This window comes from Mus musculus, chromosome 4, assembly GCF_000001635.26.
Source record: "Mus musculus strain C57BL/6J chromosome 4, GRCm38.p6 C57BL/6J".
NCBI classification, from domain to species: Eukaryota; Metazoa; Chordata; class Mammalia; order Rodentia; family Muridae; genus Mus; species Mus musculus.
The window spans coordinates 132,535,472-132,554,823 of record NC_000070.6 but is presented as its reverse complement, the minus strand read 5'-3'; the positions used below and the strand labels follow the sequence as shown (position 1 = coordinate 132,554,823).

The 19,352-nt window shown below is 46.1% G+C and overlaps 1 protein-coding gene and 1 non-coding gene across 2 annotated transcripts; one reads left to right on the top strand and one right to left on the bottom strand.

Moving 5' to 3' along the window:
- Nucleotides 1–1,081: 1,081 nt before the first annotated feature.
- Nucleotides 1,082–19,265, bottom strand: Dnajc8 (DnaJ heat shock protein family (Hsp40) member C8). The gene is made up of 9 exons (NM_172400.3): nucleotides 19,161–19,265; nucleotides 16,536–16,637; nucleotides 12,986–13,042; nucleotides 10,702–10,768; nucleotides 10,073–10,167; nucleotides 8,116–8,187; nucleotides 4,356–4,447; nucleotides 3,214–3,289; nucleotides 1,082–1,807 (listed from the first exon to the last, which is right to left on the bottom strand). The coding sequence occupies exons 1-9, from the start codon at nucleotides 19,236–19,238 to the stop codon at nucleotides 1,685–1,687; spliced, it is 762 nt and encodes a 253-aa protein (NP_765988.2). The 5' UTR covers nucleotides 19,239–19,265; the 3' UTR covers nucleotides 1,082–1,684.
- On the top strand, nucleotides 7,617–7,720 carry Gm24762. Its single transcript, XR_003955445.1, has one exon. It is a non-coding gene; the product is annotated as a U6 spliceosomal RNA (small nuclear RNA).
- Nucleotides 19,266–19,352: the final 87 nt, after the last annotated feature.

Genomic DNA, 19,352 nt, shown 5'->3' with positions numbered 1-19,352 from the left:
GCACTGTATTTTATCATGCAACTGGATCTGTACAACCCTTACTGAACACCACACTCTCCAGGAAGCACTTGCTGGCTGCCAAGGACAGAAACAAGGGCGTCCAGAATAGCGGGTTCACGAGTCCTCCTCAGCCTCTGCACCTCAGCTGTGAGGCATACAGTGGAGGTCCCCAACTATCTGACTTCCAATCAGCCTGTTTGTGGATGGAGTAAGCTAATTGCTGTGGCTTATTGCTGGCACAGCCTTCTGAGAAGCAACAGGGGCTTGCAGGTGGCTGAACGGAATCACCTCAAGTCCTGTAAATGCCTTTATCCTGTAGGAGGAGCCACTTTGCCAGCCTGGAAAGCTCCGGGAACCGCTCCCTGCCCAGGATACTTCATCAGCTCAAAACACATAGTTCTGCAGTGACCAGAAACTTCCCGCCCTCTGCCTTGCTTTGGGGTTAGGAGTTACTGTAGCTCAAGTGGTTTGGACACGCCCCAGCTGTACCTGGAAGAGTGGTGAACTCAAGCTCCAGCCTCCACCCACAAGGAACAAACTGAAGGTGTGTGCACCCTGCCTTCTGTAGCCATCCCACCTGAACACATCTACAGGCAACACAGAATGCCCTCAGTCACTCACGAGTCACTGTTCTACACCCACCAGGCCCCTCCAACAGGCTGAGCATACCCAGTAAGCCGGATACACATCACATTTCACCCTCAGTGTGCAGCCTCTTACTTAACAGATAAGACATTGACAACACCCATGGCGTTGGTGGCCGCATTAGATCTGTGGTGATTTCCTACAGTGAAATCAATGTTTCCAAATTGTTGATAATGCTGTTAGGATGGAACCCGGGGGCTCCTACACAGCCTTCGGCCTCTGCCATACTTGATATTCCTGTACTTTGCTTTGTGAGTACTGAACCTAGAACTTCACACATGCTAGCAAGCATTCCATCAGAGTATGTCCCCGGCCCTGTGTTCCCATTTTGTAGGTAGACAAGCTAAGGTTTAACAAATTAGTGTAGGGAGCTATGTGCGTCCAGCTGCAAGACACTTGCCTGTCCTTGGAGTCACACCCGAGGAGGAGACCATCAAAGGCTTGGGTATAAAAATTTATTATACGTAAAAGAATATTACCACTAATAAATGCAGACAAGCAAGGACACAACGGGACTGGCTGGAAGATGAATTCTTTGGAAAGTGAACAGGTTTAAGTGGCTGGGAGCCTCGTGCCAAACACCACAGGGCATGAGGGCAACAAGTGACTGCCGTGTGAATCCACAATACCTCTCCTATTGGAGCAAGGGCCTCAAGGATGGCTTCCCAAGGTGGCCCAGGCTGATCTGGAGTCGGGGCAACACCACTGTAAGCAAGACATTTAATTGGAAAAATTCCACAAACTATACATGACCCTTGAGCCACACAATTCAAATATAAAACATTAAGTTAGAGGCGTGGGAAAAGAAGGCGGCATGGGTCCGAAGCTCCTTCAATCCTGGTGGATCCGTGGGGAAAGGACGGGGATGGTGAAACCAAGCCCCTCCTCTCAATGTACAAAGGATTACTCTGATTGATATTAAATTGTATTGACAACAAAATAGACTAAAAAGCAATCGCTACTCTCTGGTGGGGTGGAGGTGGAGAGAGAATGAGTCCGTGAAGCAGGAGGAGCAGCGGGGAGGCTCTGGTCCTGCTGCTCACTCCCGCTGCTCCATCTTGACTTTCGGTGGCCGCAGGAAGGTCCGATTCTTCTTCTCCTTCTTCCCCTTTGTATTTGCCTGGAAATTTCGCCAACTGTCCACTCGACCATCCCGACTTTCCTGAAAGAAAGGTCATTAAGAGTCATTAAGGATCAAGGTAAGGTCATTAATGAGCAAAGGGACCGAGCCTGTCCTGCCACCAACGTCCTCCCATACCAATCCTGATGAGCCCTCTGGGACAGTCCAAGAGCAGAGAGAGCCGAGCCGAGCCTTCTCCCTTCTCTAAGGACCCAGGGAAGTTTCCCAGCATCCTCTCAAAGCATCTTGGAAGAGGATGAGATGGGTGAAGACAACACTGTGAAGCTCTGGGCAGTGTTCTGGGCATCGCTTTCCGTGCTGCTGAACTGCACCTCCAGAACTAGCTTCACGCCGGCCGCCTTTTGTTGAATGTTTTTAAGACAGCATTTCACTATGTAGCCCTAACTGGAGCTTACTATGTAAACCAAGCTGGCCCTGAACTCTGAGATTTGCCTCCGGCTGCCTTCCAACTGCTGGGACAAAACATGTGCCCCACCATGCCTGGTCCCTAGCTTGTCTCTTCTAACCTTTACAGAAAGCTGGCTACAGTGTGCCTTGGACAGGACTGTGCAGCAATGAGGAGCTGACTAGTTCTGAACCACAGAGCTGGCTGGGAGCACAGCCATTTTTTCTTCACCTTGTTCCTGTTGCCCCTCTGACAACTGAGGGGATGTCCCCAAACCAGCTCTTCTCTGGCCACAAAGAACTACCTCATTATCACATGGGCTACTCACTTTCCCTTTCCAAAAGGCTGGGCAGAAACAGAGCCAAAAATTACAGTTAACCAAGCTCTACCCTAAATTCTAACTCCTATAAAAGACCAGATGCAATCCACGACTGGGTTGGACACTTGAAGAGCAATGAACCCAGTTCAGAAGCTACAAGGTGGGCTGGTGTGGTGGCTCATACCTATAATCCCAGCACGGGAGTGGCTGAGGGAAGCAGACCATCAGGGGTTCAAGGACAGACTAAGCTGCGTAGTGACTTCAAGATACCTTGGGCTATAAGGTGAGACTGTCTTAAAACCAAAAAACAAAATGTCAGAAGGCTCTGCAGAAACTGGGTCAGATGAGCCTGACCCCAGTGGTCTGTGTGTCTTTAACTCTGTGGCCTCAGCCCCAGTGTGTGGGAGGCTGACGGGGGAAGATGAGGGGGTCCATGTTCAAGCCAGACTGAAAACTTAGCTCCACTCTCACCTCCCGCCTGCTTTCACAAACTGATCTCAAAGCTAAGCGGGGTGCTTCATGTTACCCTGAAGTCACCTGTGTTAGGCCCATTAGGTAGCTGTGTCTGTCAGTGCCCATGTCGGGGAAAGCTATAAAGGCGAAGCAGCCGACTGCTTCTCCAGTGCCCACTTTCACCCACACACCTACTTCCCTGCCTGCCCCAGGCATCAAGCTTCCTTAGTCTAGAATGACCCACCTCAGCTCCTCGCCTCAGACACTCACCTCAAAGTTTTTCTGCCACTCTCTTTCTCGCTTGGCTTTTTCCTGGGCTTCGATCTCCTCTTCTCTCTGTCGCTTCCTGGGAGGGAAAGCAGAGCAGTCTTTATTTAGGGCTCACAGGAGCTGAGGCCCAGCCAGGGGAGGCCTCATCCTAAAACACGCCGATGACAAAACCCAACCCTAAAATGACATTTCACACAAGCCCAACTAGCAAAATCTAATTACTCAACAACAGAAAACGCACAAGCCAAATCGACCCCAGTGCTTTTTCTTCCCCCTCTCTCCCCTGCTCCCCCGCCCCCTCTCCCCCTCTCTCCCCTGCTCCCCCCGCCCCCCCGCCCCCTCTCCCCCCTCTCCCCTGCTCCCCCCGCCCCTCTCCCCCCTCTCTCCCCTGCTCCCCCGCCCCCTCTCCCCCTCTCTCCCCTGCTCCCCCCGCCCCCTCTCCCCCTCTCTCCCCTGCTCCCCCCGCCCCCTTCTTTCTTGTTTCTCTGTGTAACAGTCATGGCTGCCCCAGGAGACAGGCCTGCCTCTGCCAGGATTGAAGGCCTGCACCACCAGGCTGGGCTTCCTTTTTTGTTGTTCTCTGAAACAGTGTCTCAAGTAATTCAAGCTGGCCCTGAACTTGCTTAATGGCAAGCCAAAAATAGTCTGAACTCCTTTTTTTTTCCTGCCTTCACCTCCCAAGTGCTGGGATTGTGGGCATGTTCCATCATACCTGGCAACCTCCACTCTGTGACAATCAAAGGAAATCACACTTGAGCAGAGTAACACGTTCAAGTTCTTCCATTACAATCCTACCTACTCAACACAACTGCAGCTACATGGCCTAGAAAAGATTCTGGCCTCCAGAGCCTCAACAACTCTACTGCACTCCAGAGAGGAAGGAAACACACTGCACTCCTCAATAAAAAACCGATTCCCTACAGACAGGGGGAGTCAGGGTTTCCCAAAAGTCTACAATGTCTGACTGGCTCAGACAGCCTGGCCTCACGTATGCCAGGCAAGAGCTGCACCACTGAGCTGTGCCCCGGCCTCTCCAGCTTAGTCTCATAAGTGCCCTACAGACTCATCGGGAAATCCGCAGAGACCCAAGCGAGCTGATCTGTGCATCTAAATGGGACTAAGACGGTCATGGAGATAGGCACCTCTCATGCATTTCTTTGGCTTCTCTCTCTTTCCTTTTAATCTCCAGCTCAGCAAACAGCTTCATGGTCTGTTTGTAGACTGCCTGTTTGAACTGTAAGAAAATTAAGGACAAAAGAAAAGTCAACATTTCACATCAACATTGACATGAAGCAATTACATTTAGAGCCCTAAAGACTACAACTGGGCATTTAACTGTCTGCAGGGAGAAGCAATAACAACACTGTCTCCTCAGGGAGAAAAGACGGCTGCCCAGGAGGCCTTTCCTCTCCCAGCCTGCAGATGCTCTGTTAGGACATGGATGCACTTATGCCACCACTTGGGATTTTAAAGGGTGCTCTCTTCTCTAAAACTCCAAGACTAACTTCTACTCTTCTTTCTTTTCCTTCGTTCGTTCGTTTGTTTGTTTGTTTCGGTATTTTTCAAGATAGGGTTTCTCTGTGTAGCCCTGGCTGTCCTGGAACTCACTCTGTAAACCAGGCTGGCCTCGAACTCAGAAATCTGCCTGCCTCTGCCTCCCCAAGTGCTGGGATTAAAGGCGTGCGCCACCACTGCCCAGCTCTACTCTTTTTATAGTATTTTATAATTTTGATTCAGTGGACAGAATGATGAAGCTGAATCCTACACAGTGAACACATGCCCCAAATCACAATCCTATCTAAAGGGACAAAGACGCTAATCACCTGCTCCTAGCTAGGTATGGCAATGTGACTCTAGAGTTTAGTCATTGTACTTATAAAGGACATCTAGGGTACTCTGAGAAGGAGTGGCATCTCTCTATTTCCCCCTGTAGTCTCGTTTAGTCACATGAGCAAGATGATGAGACACCCTAGACTAGGAAGGTGGGAGCCACAGCCAAGACCTTGAAGGACACATGGTGCAGAGCTTCCACCAGCAGCCACCGCCTAGGCCTACTGCACAGGACAAACATGTTCTACCTTGATTGAGCCAGTTGTCTCTCTGTAGCCAGTTCACCTTACACAATATACCTTAAGCAATGCATCGAAAGGAGCATATAACACAACATTCAATAGAAACCATAAAGACCAAGAACTCTATTGAGCTTCATAGAATGGAGGATAAAACCCAAGGCCTCTCAAGTGAAACCTCTACCACATTTATCTCCCAGTCCACCCAGGGCTTTTAAGAAAGGATGCTACAGTTGTTATTACTACAGGGTTGCTATTGAAGAGAAGCAGTAAAGACAAGTGGCCAGATCCCACCACAGCCGTTACATCCCAGGTCCCCGTCGGCATTTTACGTCTTTGCCTTCAGTAAGTTTAGTGAGGTTTTGCTTATGTCTTATTTGTTTGTTGTGGGCTATTTTTTGGAGACAGAGTCTAACTATGTAGCCCAACCTGGGCTCAAACTCAGGGTAATCCCCTGCCTCAGCCTCCCAATTGCTAGATCATAGGCATACACTCATGAAGGCCTCTTTTTTTAATGTATTCATTTTCTACACGAATATGTGGGTGCATTATGTATGTGTTGCCCACAAAGGTAAGAAGGCACTGCATCCCATGGAATTGTAGCTATAGACTGCTGGGAACCATCAGTGGTGCTGGGAACCAAAGCAGAAAGTGCACTTTACTGCTGAACCATCTCTCCATCCCCTTACACTTCATTTTTTTTTTTTTTTTTTTTTTTTGGTTTTTTTGAGACAGGGTTTCTCTGTATAGCTCTGGCTATCCTAGAACTCACTTTGTAGACCAGGCTGGCCTCGAACTCAGAAATCCGCCTGCCTCTGCCTCCCGAGTGCTGGCACTTCATTTTTTTAAAAACATTATATATATACACACACACACACATATGTATGTATGTGGCTGCATGAGGGTGTCAAATCCCTTGGAGCTAGAGACACAGACAGTTGTGAGCCACTGTGTGGATGCTGGAATTTGGGGATCTAAACTCTGACCCTCAGACTTACGTGGCAAGCATTTGACCCATCAAGTCAATTCCCCAGCAGAATATATTTTAGTATCTTTAAAAGCACTAAATTGTGAGTTAAAGAGATGGTTCAATAGTTAAGAGCACTGGCTGCTCTTCCAGGACATAGGTTCAGTTCCCAGCACCCACACAGTGGCTAACAACTATCTGTAACTCCATTCCCTGGAGAGCGAATACCCTCCTCTGGCCTTTGAAGGTACCAAGCATATATGCAGGCAAACACCTATGCACAGAGTTTAAAAATTAAAAATATATAAAAGCCATTTTCCCAGAACCCAACCTCTAAGTTCCTATGTACAAGTGTGTGTGTGTGTGTGTGTGCATATATATATATATATATATATATATGGGTGTGTGTGTCTCTGTGTGTATGTATGTATATATGTATGTATATGTGTCTGAGTAGCTGCTGGCTAGTTTAATGCCATCTTGACACAAACTAGAATTTCTAAAAGGACAGAACATCTGTTGAAAATTTGCTTCCATAAAACCTAACTGTACAGCATTTTCTTTCTTTCTTTCTTTTTTGATTCTTCAGCTGACAGCAAGAGGATTTATCATATATGAGTTACACTTGGCCACGAGACCAGAACTAGTCCAGAGTGCCAAAGGTTCAGGGCAGAGGGCCAGCGGGACTGTTTTGGTCCTAGGAAAGGCAGTCATTTTCCCAGGTGATCGTGGTGAGGTGACGTTGCGGGTCTCCTGAGACTTATTACCGACAGCAGCACACAGTCCGACAGCTTGTTCCGGTGTCCCGGCCTTGAGCATCCCTCACTTCTGCTCCTGCAGGCGTCATGGGGCACAGGCTGGTTTACTTGGCCCTCTGCCTCATCTTTCTTCTCTTGCACCTCAGCCTGTGCATTCTCTTCTTCCAACACCGCTCTCATGGCGCAGGAGTCTCAAGGAAGATGGCGATAAGCAGCAGCATTTTCTCAGTGTTTAACGGAGATGCCCCAAGCCCACGGTGGGTGGTGCCATCCTTGGGCTGGTGGTCTTGGGTTGTATAACAAAGTCGGCTGAGCACTCCTCCATGGCCTCTGCTGATCAGTTCCTGCCCTCACTGGTTTTGATGTAGCTCCAGCTGTACTAGAGTTCATTATATAGTCCAGGCTGGCCTCAAAACTCACAGAGATCTATCTGCCTCTACCTCCCAAGTGTTGGGATTAAAGGTATGAACCACCATACCTTGTTTTCCCAAGTTTTTTTATTATTTAATTAATTAACTTATGTGTATGTGTGTGTGTTTAAATGTCAGCAGAGAAGCTATCAGATCTCCTGGAACTGGAGGTTTTTTTTTTTTTAAAAGATTTATTTATTTGCTCGCTTCAGCAGCACATATACTAAAATTGGAATGATACAGGGAAGATTAGTATGGTCCCTGCGCAAGGACATACAAATTCGTGAAGCGTTAAAAAAGAAAAAAAAAAGATGTATTTATTTATTATATGTAAGTACGCTGTAGCTGTCTTCAGACACTCCAGAAGAGGGCATCAGATCTCATTACAGATGGTTGTGAGCCACCATGTGGTTGCTGGGATTGGAACTTGGGACCTTTGGAAGAGCAATCAGTGCTCTTAACTGCTGAGCCATCTCTCCAAACTGGAGTTATTTAACAAGGCATTGTGAGCCGCCGTGTGTGTGCTAGGAACTGAACCCATACACACCATACGTGTAACACATACCCAGATGGAAAACAAACATATGCACACACAGGATGGATTAAAAGGTCAATCAATGTCCTTGTACACGCTTTCGGGAAGCCTTTCTCTTTAACCCACCGTCACCCAGGATACAGTGCTTCCCACGATAACTCACCAGTTCGGGATCATCTTCCTCCACATTTGTAGGCTTTCCTTCCTTCTTCAGTTGTTTTTTTCGCTCTTTAACCTAAAAACAATTTTTTTCATCAAAAGATGAGCCCTCGTCCTTTGAGAATAGCCACTGAGCTGTATATACACCCACTTTCCATAAAGAGAGGATAACACACTCCTCCATAGGCATAGAGAGGGTAAGAGGAAGGCAAGAGCCTCCTCCTGCACCATTAGTAACAACAACAACAATTTCTGATAACACTGTAAAAAGCAACTAAGACTTGGAGCCTTGGGTCCTTCCTCTAGCTCCATCTAAAGTCCATTCCAGCCTGCACCCACCAGGGAAAGTGCAACCAGCAGAGAGGTCCCCAACTTATAATGGCTGAGCCACAGACATGGCCATTTAGCTTTCTTAACCTGTGGTCAGAGCTATAGCAAAGAAAGCACATTTGCCAAGCTTTGGAAGGATCTACTAAATGGGTGGTATTTTAGGTATAAATAGTATTTCTAAAAGTACATTCTCGATAGTTTCCACTGTGAAATTCCCGGAAACCGTAATTTTCACACGGCATTGATGGATATGATCAGGAGACAGACACTACTCCCACCAGTGACCTATGAGAGGCAGCCAGGTTCAGAAACACTTTACTGCCACCTTGTGGCCAGGAACTCTAAGGAACTACAGAGGATTGAAGAACCTGTCCTGTGCTCTCCTGACCTGTACTACGTGACCAGCAGGACCCGGTTCCAGCGCCTTCCTTTTCCTACTTTCCCTCCTCGACCTTATCTAAAATGGGTCCATCTTTATTGTCATTGCCTACAAAGTTCTGATTCAGACTCCAAAGCTCTTCAAAACAAAGGTGGACTCCTAACTGACTCTCCACTGAAGACATATGTCACTCTTGACAGAGTCTTGAGATTCTTACTCCACTGGGGGGAAAAAACAGAGAGAGAGAGAGAGAGAGAGAGAGAGAGAGAGAGAGAGAGAGAGAGAGAGAGAGACTTTCTAACTGGGCCCAGTGGTGTGTGCCTACAATCCTAGCAACTACACATAGAGAAAGATCAGGAATGCCAGGCCAAGTGCCCTTAACATGGCTTAGCAGCTACTTCTGCAAAAATCCAGGTTCAGTTCCCAGCACCTACACAGTGGCTCAGAACCATCCTATAAACTACCAGAAACTCATGCCACCCTCTTCTAACCTCCCTGCATACCAGGCATGCCCATGGTGCAATACATACATGCAGATAAAACATTCACACACATCAACAAATCTGGCACTTAAAAAGAATTTACAGTCAGTCTCAGGTACATTGCGAATTGAAGGCCAGACTGAACTACATAAGACCCTCTTTCAAAATAATCCTACAAAAAAGAAAAAAAAAACAAAGGTCTTTCTACCTGGATGCTATGGCATACAACCCATAATCCCATGACTCAGGAGGTAAAGTGGAAGAATTAAGAAGTCAAAATCAGCCCAGGCTATCCTGTCCTGCAACCCCAGTCAGACCCATTTTAAACAAACAAACAAAAGCTGTTATTTAGTTTGTTCAACTGAGCCTTCAGATTGCTGTCATTAACCTGGATGTTCACTCAGAGCTCCGTGACAGCCTCTCTCATTTCTAAATCCTTCAACAAACCAGGGAGTCAACAGGGTCTGAACAGCTCCACTTCCCCACTCTCTGAGGCAGGATGGCACCTCTGCTGGGGACTAAAGGTGTCTATCAACAAACACCACACAGAACTGGCAGGGAAGTGGGAGTGGTAGTGTCCTAGCCACATCTTACCCTGAGCTCACCTCTCAGGAAAGGATGCTAGATTTGGGCACTCTTCCTGAGCAGCACAGCTAACCGATAGAGAGAATGACCAGTGGTTTGCACTGCTAGGTTGCATACACCCTTCTACATGGTGCCCCAGGCTTGCTGTCACTTCCTATAAACACAGCAGCACTAGAGATACTTACAGTGTGTTCCACGTATTCTTTTCCTGCCTGAATTACATCCAGGGCCCTCTTCTTTTGTTCCTGATCCAGTAGCAACTTGTAAGCTTTGTCCACAGCTAATGCAAAACATTGAAGTTAACTGTTTCTGCAAATGCCTCTCAAAGTCTGAGCTATGCTCAGGCAGTGTAAATGGACTTGCACTGTCTAAAAATTCCCTACTTTGGTAAGTTATTTAATGTTGTTAAACCCATTTTTAAAAAAAAGCATACAACCATAGCAATGACCTTGAAAGTCTTAGAAAAAATTATTAAATATACACTCAAAGCTAAATATACCACATCTAGATTTAATACATTGATAAAGTTTCCCACTTATGTTTAGCAAAGAAAAAAGGAACCTTTGCAATAAAGGTATACTGGTAGACACAAAAGTTAACAAAGCAAGATTAATGTGCACTTTCTTTGCAGTGCTGAGGACTGAGCCCAGGCCTCTATCAAGCATGCTAGGCAAGCACTGAGCTACACACTCAGCCCCCAGGGAGACATTCTGCTTAAATGGCTGCTTTACTGAAATCCACAGCCTTTCCACAATCAGTTATTACTTAGCATCGACAACATATATCACTCAAATATAGGTAAATGCACAAATACCTTCAAAAGCCTTCTGTGCTCTGTCAGCATCGTCCTGGTTTTTGTCAGGATGCACCAGGATGGACAACTGCAGGGAAGAGAAGTCAGGCGCATCAGAGGCTCACAGGCGGGGCCTGAGCTCCTCGTGCACATCAGTAAGTAAGTGAGGAGAATCTGAGCTTTGTGTAAGAAAGCTCCAGATGACTCTTTCAGACGTTTATAAGACTGACTCCTGACTTGCTCGCTACCACTGATGGGAGAGAAACTACATGGCGCAAAAAGAACCATTTTGGGAGATGGAAACCTACTGTTAACCCACAGTCCTGATTTGTGATTCTAACCTTGTCACATGCTAGCTTTGCAGCCCTGAGCAACTCAGTCAGCCCATCTTCACCTCCTTCCTGCACTATCCCTGGAAAGACACAGAGTACCTACATCTAAATAGATTGTTGTGTGAGCAAAATGACCAATGCAAGTAATTAGCATAAACTGAATATGGAGAGCCAAACCTCAATGCAGAGGAGGATGGGCAGTGGTTAACATAGTCAAAGTATCAAAACATCTTCTGACAGCCTCTGTGTATGACACCTCATTTAACTGTTTGGACACATTTACCAGATGAAGTAAAATAGACACAGAAAAGCCCAAAGCACTTGTTCAAGTCCACAGAGCTCCTAAATAAGAGAATAGATTAAAACTAAAGTCATATGTCCTCTAAACTATGAAGCCATCTAATGAATCACTAAGAGGTCATAACTCAAGTTTGTTGACTCAGGAAAAGTTTAATTAAGGACTAAAAAACTGTTTGCTGAGCTGGGAGTGGTGGTGCAAGCCTTTAACCCAGCACTCGGGAGGCAGAGGCAGGCGGATTTCTGAGTTCGAGGCCAGCCTGGTCTACAGAGCGAGTTTCAGGACAGCCAGGACTACACAGAGAAACCCTGTCTGGAAAAAACAAAACAAAACAACCCCTCCCCCCCAAAAAAACCCAAAAACTGTTTGTAATATTGGGAATAACTGTTAATGGACTGTATTGGAAAACAAGACTTTGGGAAGAGGGGATGGGATGTGAAGTTTAAGCACAGATCAGAGCTCAAGAAGAATAAAGCTGTAAAGTTATATAATGGGAAATGACTGAGCAGGCAAAAACAAAAAACATCTTAGCTTAATATAGCATGTGGGAGCTTAGAGGTAGCTATGAGTCAGCAATGTGGAAATCTGCCTCACTAGGGGGAGCACTGGGTGTTAGTACAACCAGTAAAACTGCTGTTCAGAACTGGAGTGTGAGGGTCAGCACTGGCCAGGTCTCACTCACACGTGAGAAGCATGATGATGCAAAGAAGACAGGAAGGAAGAAGACATTGGCAGGAATCAGGGATCAGAGAGCTACTTTCCTGAAGAAAGTTCAAAAAGCACTTGTTTCATTAAGGCAGGTAACTTACTTTTTATAAAGTTCTTACATTTATTGGGGTGGAGGGTATGAAGACACGCCATGGCAAGTGTGTGGAGATCAGAGGACAATTTGCGTGACCATGTGGGTCACTGGGATCACACTCAGGTGCTCAGGCTTAGCAGCAGGCACTTCTACCTGCTGAGTCATCTTACGAACCTAAGCGAGGTATTTCTTGAGTGCTTATAACCATTTGTAAGAGGTACAGTTACTGAGTGGATTAGGCGTATGGTTTGTGCCTGTCATTCTTGCTATTTAAAGGCTACAGTAGGACAATCATACAAACCAGGTGTTAGAGGACAGTCAGACAACATGAGATCCTACCTCAAATAAAAATAAGTTTGTAGTTACTCTATTTGGATATAAAAATCATTATATCCACAGAAAAACTTCTACACGCCTTCTGTGTCCACTTTGGTCCTGGACAGTATAATTAATTCCATTAAGTAAACCCAAGCGAAGTGCTTTGACTTTTGCTTTTATTTAACATTTATATCACTATATGTATGCGTTACTGTAAGATTGTAACAACAACTGTTAATCTAGCCTTAATTTGAAAAGGAATGCAGGGTTAATTTCAGCCCAAAAGTATCTAGTCCTCAAAAGTCATGTAGCTGAGTTGACAGAGTGCTGTGTACACATGAAAACCTGGGTTCAGTCCCCAGCACCCCATAAAGCCAGTGTGGCTTGTGCCTATAATCCCAGAACTCAGGCGGTGAAAGCAGGAGGACCCCAGGTTCAAGATCACCCTTAATTACACAGTGAAAATGCTAGGCAAGCCCAAGCTGCATGAAACCCCATCTGGAAGAAACAAACAGGAAGGAAGCGCAAACTCTAATGCGAGCAACAGTACCATACCTGACGAAACCTCTTTTTTATTTCTTCATCTGTCACTTCAGGATCTATCTGAAGAACCTGGAAGAACCAAGATCAAAACTGTAAAGCTGGACATGGCTGCCCATATGTCATCTCAATCCTAGGAAAACAGAGGCAGAAACATGGTAAGTGCAGGGCCAACCTTGGTTACAAGCAGCACAGTTGCAACAAAAACAGAAAACTGCAGGGAGTAGTCCTGGAAGTCTGCCACGTAAGGTCAGAAAGTCAAGACCATCCGTGGCTATGTAACAAATTCAATGCCAATCTTGAGACATGAGACATCATCTTAAAACCAACCAACCAACCAATCCAGGAGGGGTGAGAATCTGTATATGTGAGTGTGCGTGTGTTTAAGTATGTAGCCACCTCCTTACATGCCGTCTGTCTCCACTTTGGTCCTGGGCAGTATAATTAATTCCATTAAGTAAAACCAAGTGAAGTGCTATTCACTCAATCTCATAGTCCAGAACACAGAGCACAGAGCTCACCAGGACAAGGAAGGGAGTGAACACCCAAGTAGTACTTAGTCAAGTGCTAGAGCCCATGCTGGGGGAGAATGGTGTCCACACAGAACAGCAGCTTGACATGGAGTGCTGAGAAAGGATGAGGAGGGCAAGCTCCGAGTAGGCTGCCAAGCACGCCCTGTCAGAACTGATGAGTAGGGTAAAGATATGAACATAGGCTCAGCACACTGGTTCACACCTATAATCCTAGTGTTTAGGAAGTTGAGACAAAAGTTATAGGCTGACCTAAGCTAAAAAGAGAGACTCTGATTATAAAAATGAAAACGGCCTGGAGAGATGGCTTAGAGGCTAAGATCATGCACTGCTCTAGAACGAGGAGAGCTCAGCTCCCAGCCACCTGTAGTCCAGCTCCAGGAAATGCAACAGATCTGGCCCCCCATGCACACCTTCTCACCCACTCACAGGTATAGAGACCCACACAGACGTGTTCACATAGTTTAAATAAAAATAGTGGCTGGAGCAATGGCTCAGTGATTAAGAATACTTGTTGCGGGCTGGTGAGATGGCTCAGTGGGTAAGAGCACCCGACTGCTCTTCCAAAGGTCCAGAGTTCAAATCCCAGCAACCACATGGTGGCTCACAACCATCCGTAACAAGATCTGACTCCCTCTTCTGGTGTGTCTGAAGACAGCTACAGTGTACTTACATATAATAATAAATAAAAAATCTTTAAAAAAAAAAAAAAAAAAAAAAAAAAAGAATACTTGTTGCTCTTGCAGAGGACCCAAATTTGGTTACCAGCTCCCATCTTGGATGGCTCACAACTACCTGTAACTCCAGGGAATCCAACATGTCTGGTCTCCATGTGCACCTGGACTGATGAACACAAATCTACACATATTCACATAATTTTAAAAGTATATGTATGTATATGTGTGTGTATATAAAAATAAACCTTAGCCAGGCAGAGTGGCACAACCCCTTTAGTCCCGGAACTTAAGAGGTAGAGGCAGGAGAATCACCGTGAATTTGAGGTCAGCCTGGTCTACAAAGCAAGATCCAGGACAGTCGGGGCTACACAGAGAAACCCTATCTTGACAAACAAACAAAACAAACAAACAAACCAAAAAAAAAAAAAAAATCAAGGGCCAATCTAGTATGCACAATGGTAAAATGCTTAAGTAATATTTGAAGCCCTTTCAGTCTGATTCCCAGTATCAAAGATTAGAGAGAGTGAGGGGGGGGAAGGAAGGGGAGAGGTACGGCTCAATGGTTAAGAGCCCCCACTGCATACAGAGGGGGGGGCTCAGTGGTTGTGGTTAAGAGCCCCCACTGGAGAGTTAGCGCCCACACAGTGGGTCACACCCCTGGATCTCCAGCTCTGACACCTCTTATAGATTCTAGGCATGTACATGGTATACATATACAAATGCAGACAAGGCATACACATACATTAACATTTTAAAAATAATAATAATCAGTGTATTTAGAGGGTTAAAGGAATAGACCTAAATAGAGCCACTGAGGGTAGCACCAGAATCTGTCTGCCACCCTGTGTTGAAGAAAAAAAGGAGGACACACTGCCAACCCACTGCGATTTGAGGTAAATGACTTTTGGCTTTCTATCACATGAGAAAGAACAGTGATTAGTGTTGAGAAGAAATGCTCAGCGGCAGGCGCAGTGGGTGGTGCACGCTGTGCTCCCAGTGCTCAGGACTAGGAAGTGGGAGGACTAGGCTGAGCCACTCTGGGCTACATTAGAGATATGTTCAAAAACTCAAAGGGCATTCGCTTCTCTAAAATCTCCTGATCTTAGTTCTGTTTTTACTGAATATCTGGTTTTCTTATTTTCCTGTAACAAAAAAGTTTTAGCAAAGTTTTTACTTTGTTTTGTTTTATTTTTTTGAAGCAAGGTCTTGCTGGAGCCCTAGGCTGGCCCAAGCCTTTCTATGTAGACCAGGCTGACCTCAAACTTGTAGGGATATCCCTGCCTCTGCCTCCCAAATGCACAGAGAATTTCTTATCTGGGACTACCATTTTTTAAGGTCAAAAACCATAAGTTTATCAGACCAACTATAGCAAAATAAACAAACAAATCCTTGTCTACTTGGGCTACTAAAGGTTGGAGAACATTTAACTAGACCAAGTTTATCTCATTTGGTGCTTTAACAAGCTGCCTCAACAAGTCTACTCACAATAAAAGCATTCAACCTCAAAGACAACCTGCCTGTCACAAAAACATCACCACCCTTTTTTCATTCCCAACCAATAGAACTTTGGGGTGTACGCTGTTACATAAGTCTGCTCCCAAGCCAGGTACTATGATTTACACCTATAACCCCAGCACTTAGAGCCTGAGGCAGGAGAACCATAGAGTCAAACCTCAAGGCTAACCTGGGTTATAGAGCCAGCCCCAGGCCACAGTGAGCTACAGTAACATCCTGTTTCAAAAACAGCTGGCGCTCTTTAGCTCGACATTCTTACTCTCATCTCTAGCTCCCTTCTCCCCTCCCTTCCCCCCTTCTCTCCACATAACCATGGCGGGCCTCTCTCTCTTTTTCCTTCCCTCTTTCTCTGTGCTTTTCTACAATAAAGCTCTAAAATCATTTAAAAAAAAATACACCAGCTGGCCAGGGCTGGAGAGATGGCTCAGCGGTTAGGAGCACTGACTGCTCTTCCAGAGGTCCTGAGTTCAATTCCCAACAACCACACGGTGGCTCACAACCATGTGTAATGGGATCTGATGCCTTCTTCTGGTGTGTCTAAAAGCAGCTACAGTGTACTCATATAAATATAATAAATACACCTAAGACAACAAAAAAACCCAGGTATGCTGGTTCATTTCCACAATCTCAGCATTTGGGAGGTTGAAGCAGGAGAATCTGGAGTTCAAAGCCAACCTTGAATACATGAGACTGTCTCAAAACAAACAAACAAACAAACAACCCTACTTACGTATACGTATGGAAAGCTGTCCACCATAGAAGCTACAGCAACAATAACGAACTCGTACATAACTGTCATATGCAAAGCTCTCCCACCAAACTCTACAGTAACAATCTACTCACCTCAAATGGGTTCAGATTAAAGTAAGAGGAACCAGGACGAGTCAATCTTTCAATTTGATTTTTGGATGTTAGAACTGAATCTCTCTTCTCTATTTGTTTCACCTAAAAGTAAAAGAATTGGTAATCCCATTAGTAAGAATAAGCTAAATATATCTACTTTAACACAACGCTAAAATGCTCAGCAGACAACGATTTATATCTCCCATGTCCAAGACACTTTGGTAACTGGAGAACAACCACAGCGGCGTAGCTATTTTACAATGATATTTCAGATCTCCACGTAAATGCTAAGCATGGCCGCGTGCGCCTGGAAACCCAGAGCTGGGCAGGGAGGAGACAGGGAGGCCCCCAGAGCTCACACCCTGCACAGCCCGGCTAAACTGCTGAGCTCCAGGTTCAGTGACAGGTCTTGTCTAAAAGAATAATATGGACAGTGAAAAACATATGACAATGACCTCTGTGCCCATTTGTGTATACATGTACGCTACATGCAATCTGTAAAATTCACATTTACTATGTAAACACTTCTCTCCAGGAGTATTAGCCACTCCACATTTTTTTTAATTATTTTGTTTTATGAATATGAATGCTCTATCTGCATGAATACCCACATGCCGGAAGAGAGCATCAGATCTCATTACAGATGATCGTGAGCTACCATGCAGTTATTGGGAATTGAACTCATGACCTCTGCAAGAGCAGCCAGTGCTCTTAACCGCTGTGCCATCTCTCCAGCCCCCATTATCCCATTATAGGGAAATTATGGCTTACAGAAAGTGAGGTTTCCAATTACCTAACTTGTTAGAAATTTACCCTATGTCTGACTCACAATCAGAGGTCGAGAGGATTCCCAGATACTAAACACAACTACCACCAGAGACCTATATAGCTGCATGTGGGTACAATTAATCTATCTTTTTTTTTCTTTTCATTTTGAAAGGCAAAATGCACACTGAACCATGACCTATGAGCAACATTCAACACCATTATGAAGGACTTACGAGGTGGCTCAGTTGGTGGAGTTCTTGCCTAGCATGCACAAGATCCTGGGTTTGACCCTTGGCAAAAGAAAACGGCTGGGTGTGGTGGCTCATTCCTGTACACGAGCACTTAGGAGGCTGAAGCAGGAGAGTGAGCCCTAGTTCCAAGCAGCCTACACTGCGAAGTGAGTAAAGCCACCTAAGCTTCATTGGGTACTTGTCTTAAAAACAAAAGGACAAGCAGGGTGATGGCGGCAACCATCTTTGACAGACACGGGTGGGTGATCTCTGTGAGTTCAAGGCAAGCCTGGTCTACAAAGCACCAGGACAGCTAGGGTTGTACAGGGAAACTCTTGTCTCAAAAAGCCAAAACTAAATTTAAAAAAATATAATAAAAACACAAGAGGGCTAAATCAGAGTCCGTGCTGATTGTCAATGTTGCACCGGGAAGCACAGGCCTTTCTTCTCTGTTTCCTGCCTGAGGATGTCAACTGCCCTGCCTCCATTTTCCACCAAGATGGACCAAAATTTCTCCAACTGTGAGCAATGCAAAATATGCTAACAATGTGAAGGAAAAAAATATTTCCTAACATAAAAAAAAAATTTTTTTTTTGTTTTTGTTTTTTGAGACAGGGTTTCTCTGTGTAGCCCTGGCTGTCCTGGAACTCATTCTATAGACCAGCCTGGCCCTGAACTCAGAAATCCGCCTGCCTCTGCCTCCCAAGTGCTGAATTAAAGGCATGAACCACCATCGCCCGGCTTACAAGTATTCTTATAAGCACAAGAGATAATGGCTCTGGTCCCAGCACTTTGGAGGCTGAAGCAAGAGGGTCCAACCTGGGCTACCAGAAAGTACTTAATTCGAAAACGACTGCTTTATAATTTTCAAGCTGCTTTTTTATACACGAAACCCTTTAATCGTCGTGAAAACTCTTACAATGTTAACTTGCCAGTGTGGGAACTGATGTCTTGAAATTTCAACAGCAGTTAGGCTAATTGCCTTGCGAGAACGCAATATGTGGGCCTCTGACGCCAGATAGCTAACTTTAACTCAGTTTATTCATTCATTTAATCAACGGATATATGCGAAACATCCACCACGCATTAGGCACTGGCGATGCAAATGTCAACAAGGCTCAGAGCAAGTTCACTCCTGTCCTACCTGACACCAAGAACGTATGCACCCTCTTAAGAGGTTCGTCATGTTAAAGATGGAGGGTTCACATACGCATTCTTGTCCCGATGAACAGTGCTCAGCACTGATAAGACCGCAGAAATCGCCACTCGCACAATTCATGGCAGAGGAGTGGGACAAGGGCCTCCTTCCTGTTTACAAATAAAAGTGGGTGCGCCGCAGCTCGGCCTCCGCCAGCCGGAGACTCCACCGCCAGCAGGCTGCACCGCGCGACCAGCAGCTCGCCGGGCCCCTCTCCGGGTCTGGGTCCACAGGCCCAGCCGCCCCGCCGCGTTCCGGGGACCTCAGTAGCCACAGTGGCGGTCGCGCATGCACTCCGCAGCCGATCCGCAGTCCCCAGGCCAGACGGCGCGGGCCAACGGTCCCAGGAGGCGCCTCGCCGGCCCCAGCCGCGGCGGACGAAGCCGGAGCACGGTCGTCCTAAGGCCACCATCCTTACTCCGGGCTCACCTCACTGTAGAAGGTCATAAATGCCTCCTCTGTGCTGCCTCCGCCACCCGAAGCACCACTCTCTCCCGAAGCCGCCATTTTCCCGGCTAACCACCACGTGACCGTTCTGCGCAAGCGCAGCCTCACGTAACCACCCAAGCCCGCCTTCCCGGACTCCCCGCCCGCCAGCTGAACTTAAAGGGGCCGAGACCT

Bases quoted from the DNA above. Each gene is read 5' to 3' on its own strand.
- Dnajc8 (NM_172400.3), bottom strand. From the start codon at position 19,238: ATGGCGGCTTCGGGAGAGAGTGGTGCTTCGGGTGGCGGAGGCAGCACA. The intron at 16,638-19,160 runs GTGAGCCCGGAG...TTTTACTTTTAG, and splicing joins TTATGACCTTCTACAGTGAG to GTGAAACAAATAGAGAAGAG. The intron at 1,808-3,213 runs GTGAGTGTCTGA...CCTTTCTTTCAG, and splicing joins AGTGGCAGAAAAACTTTGAG to GAAAGTCGGGATGGTCGAGT.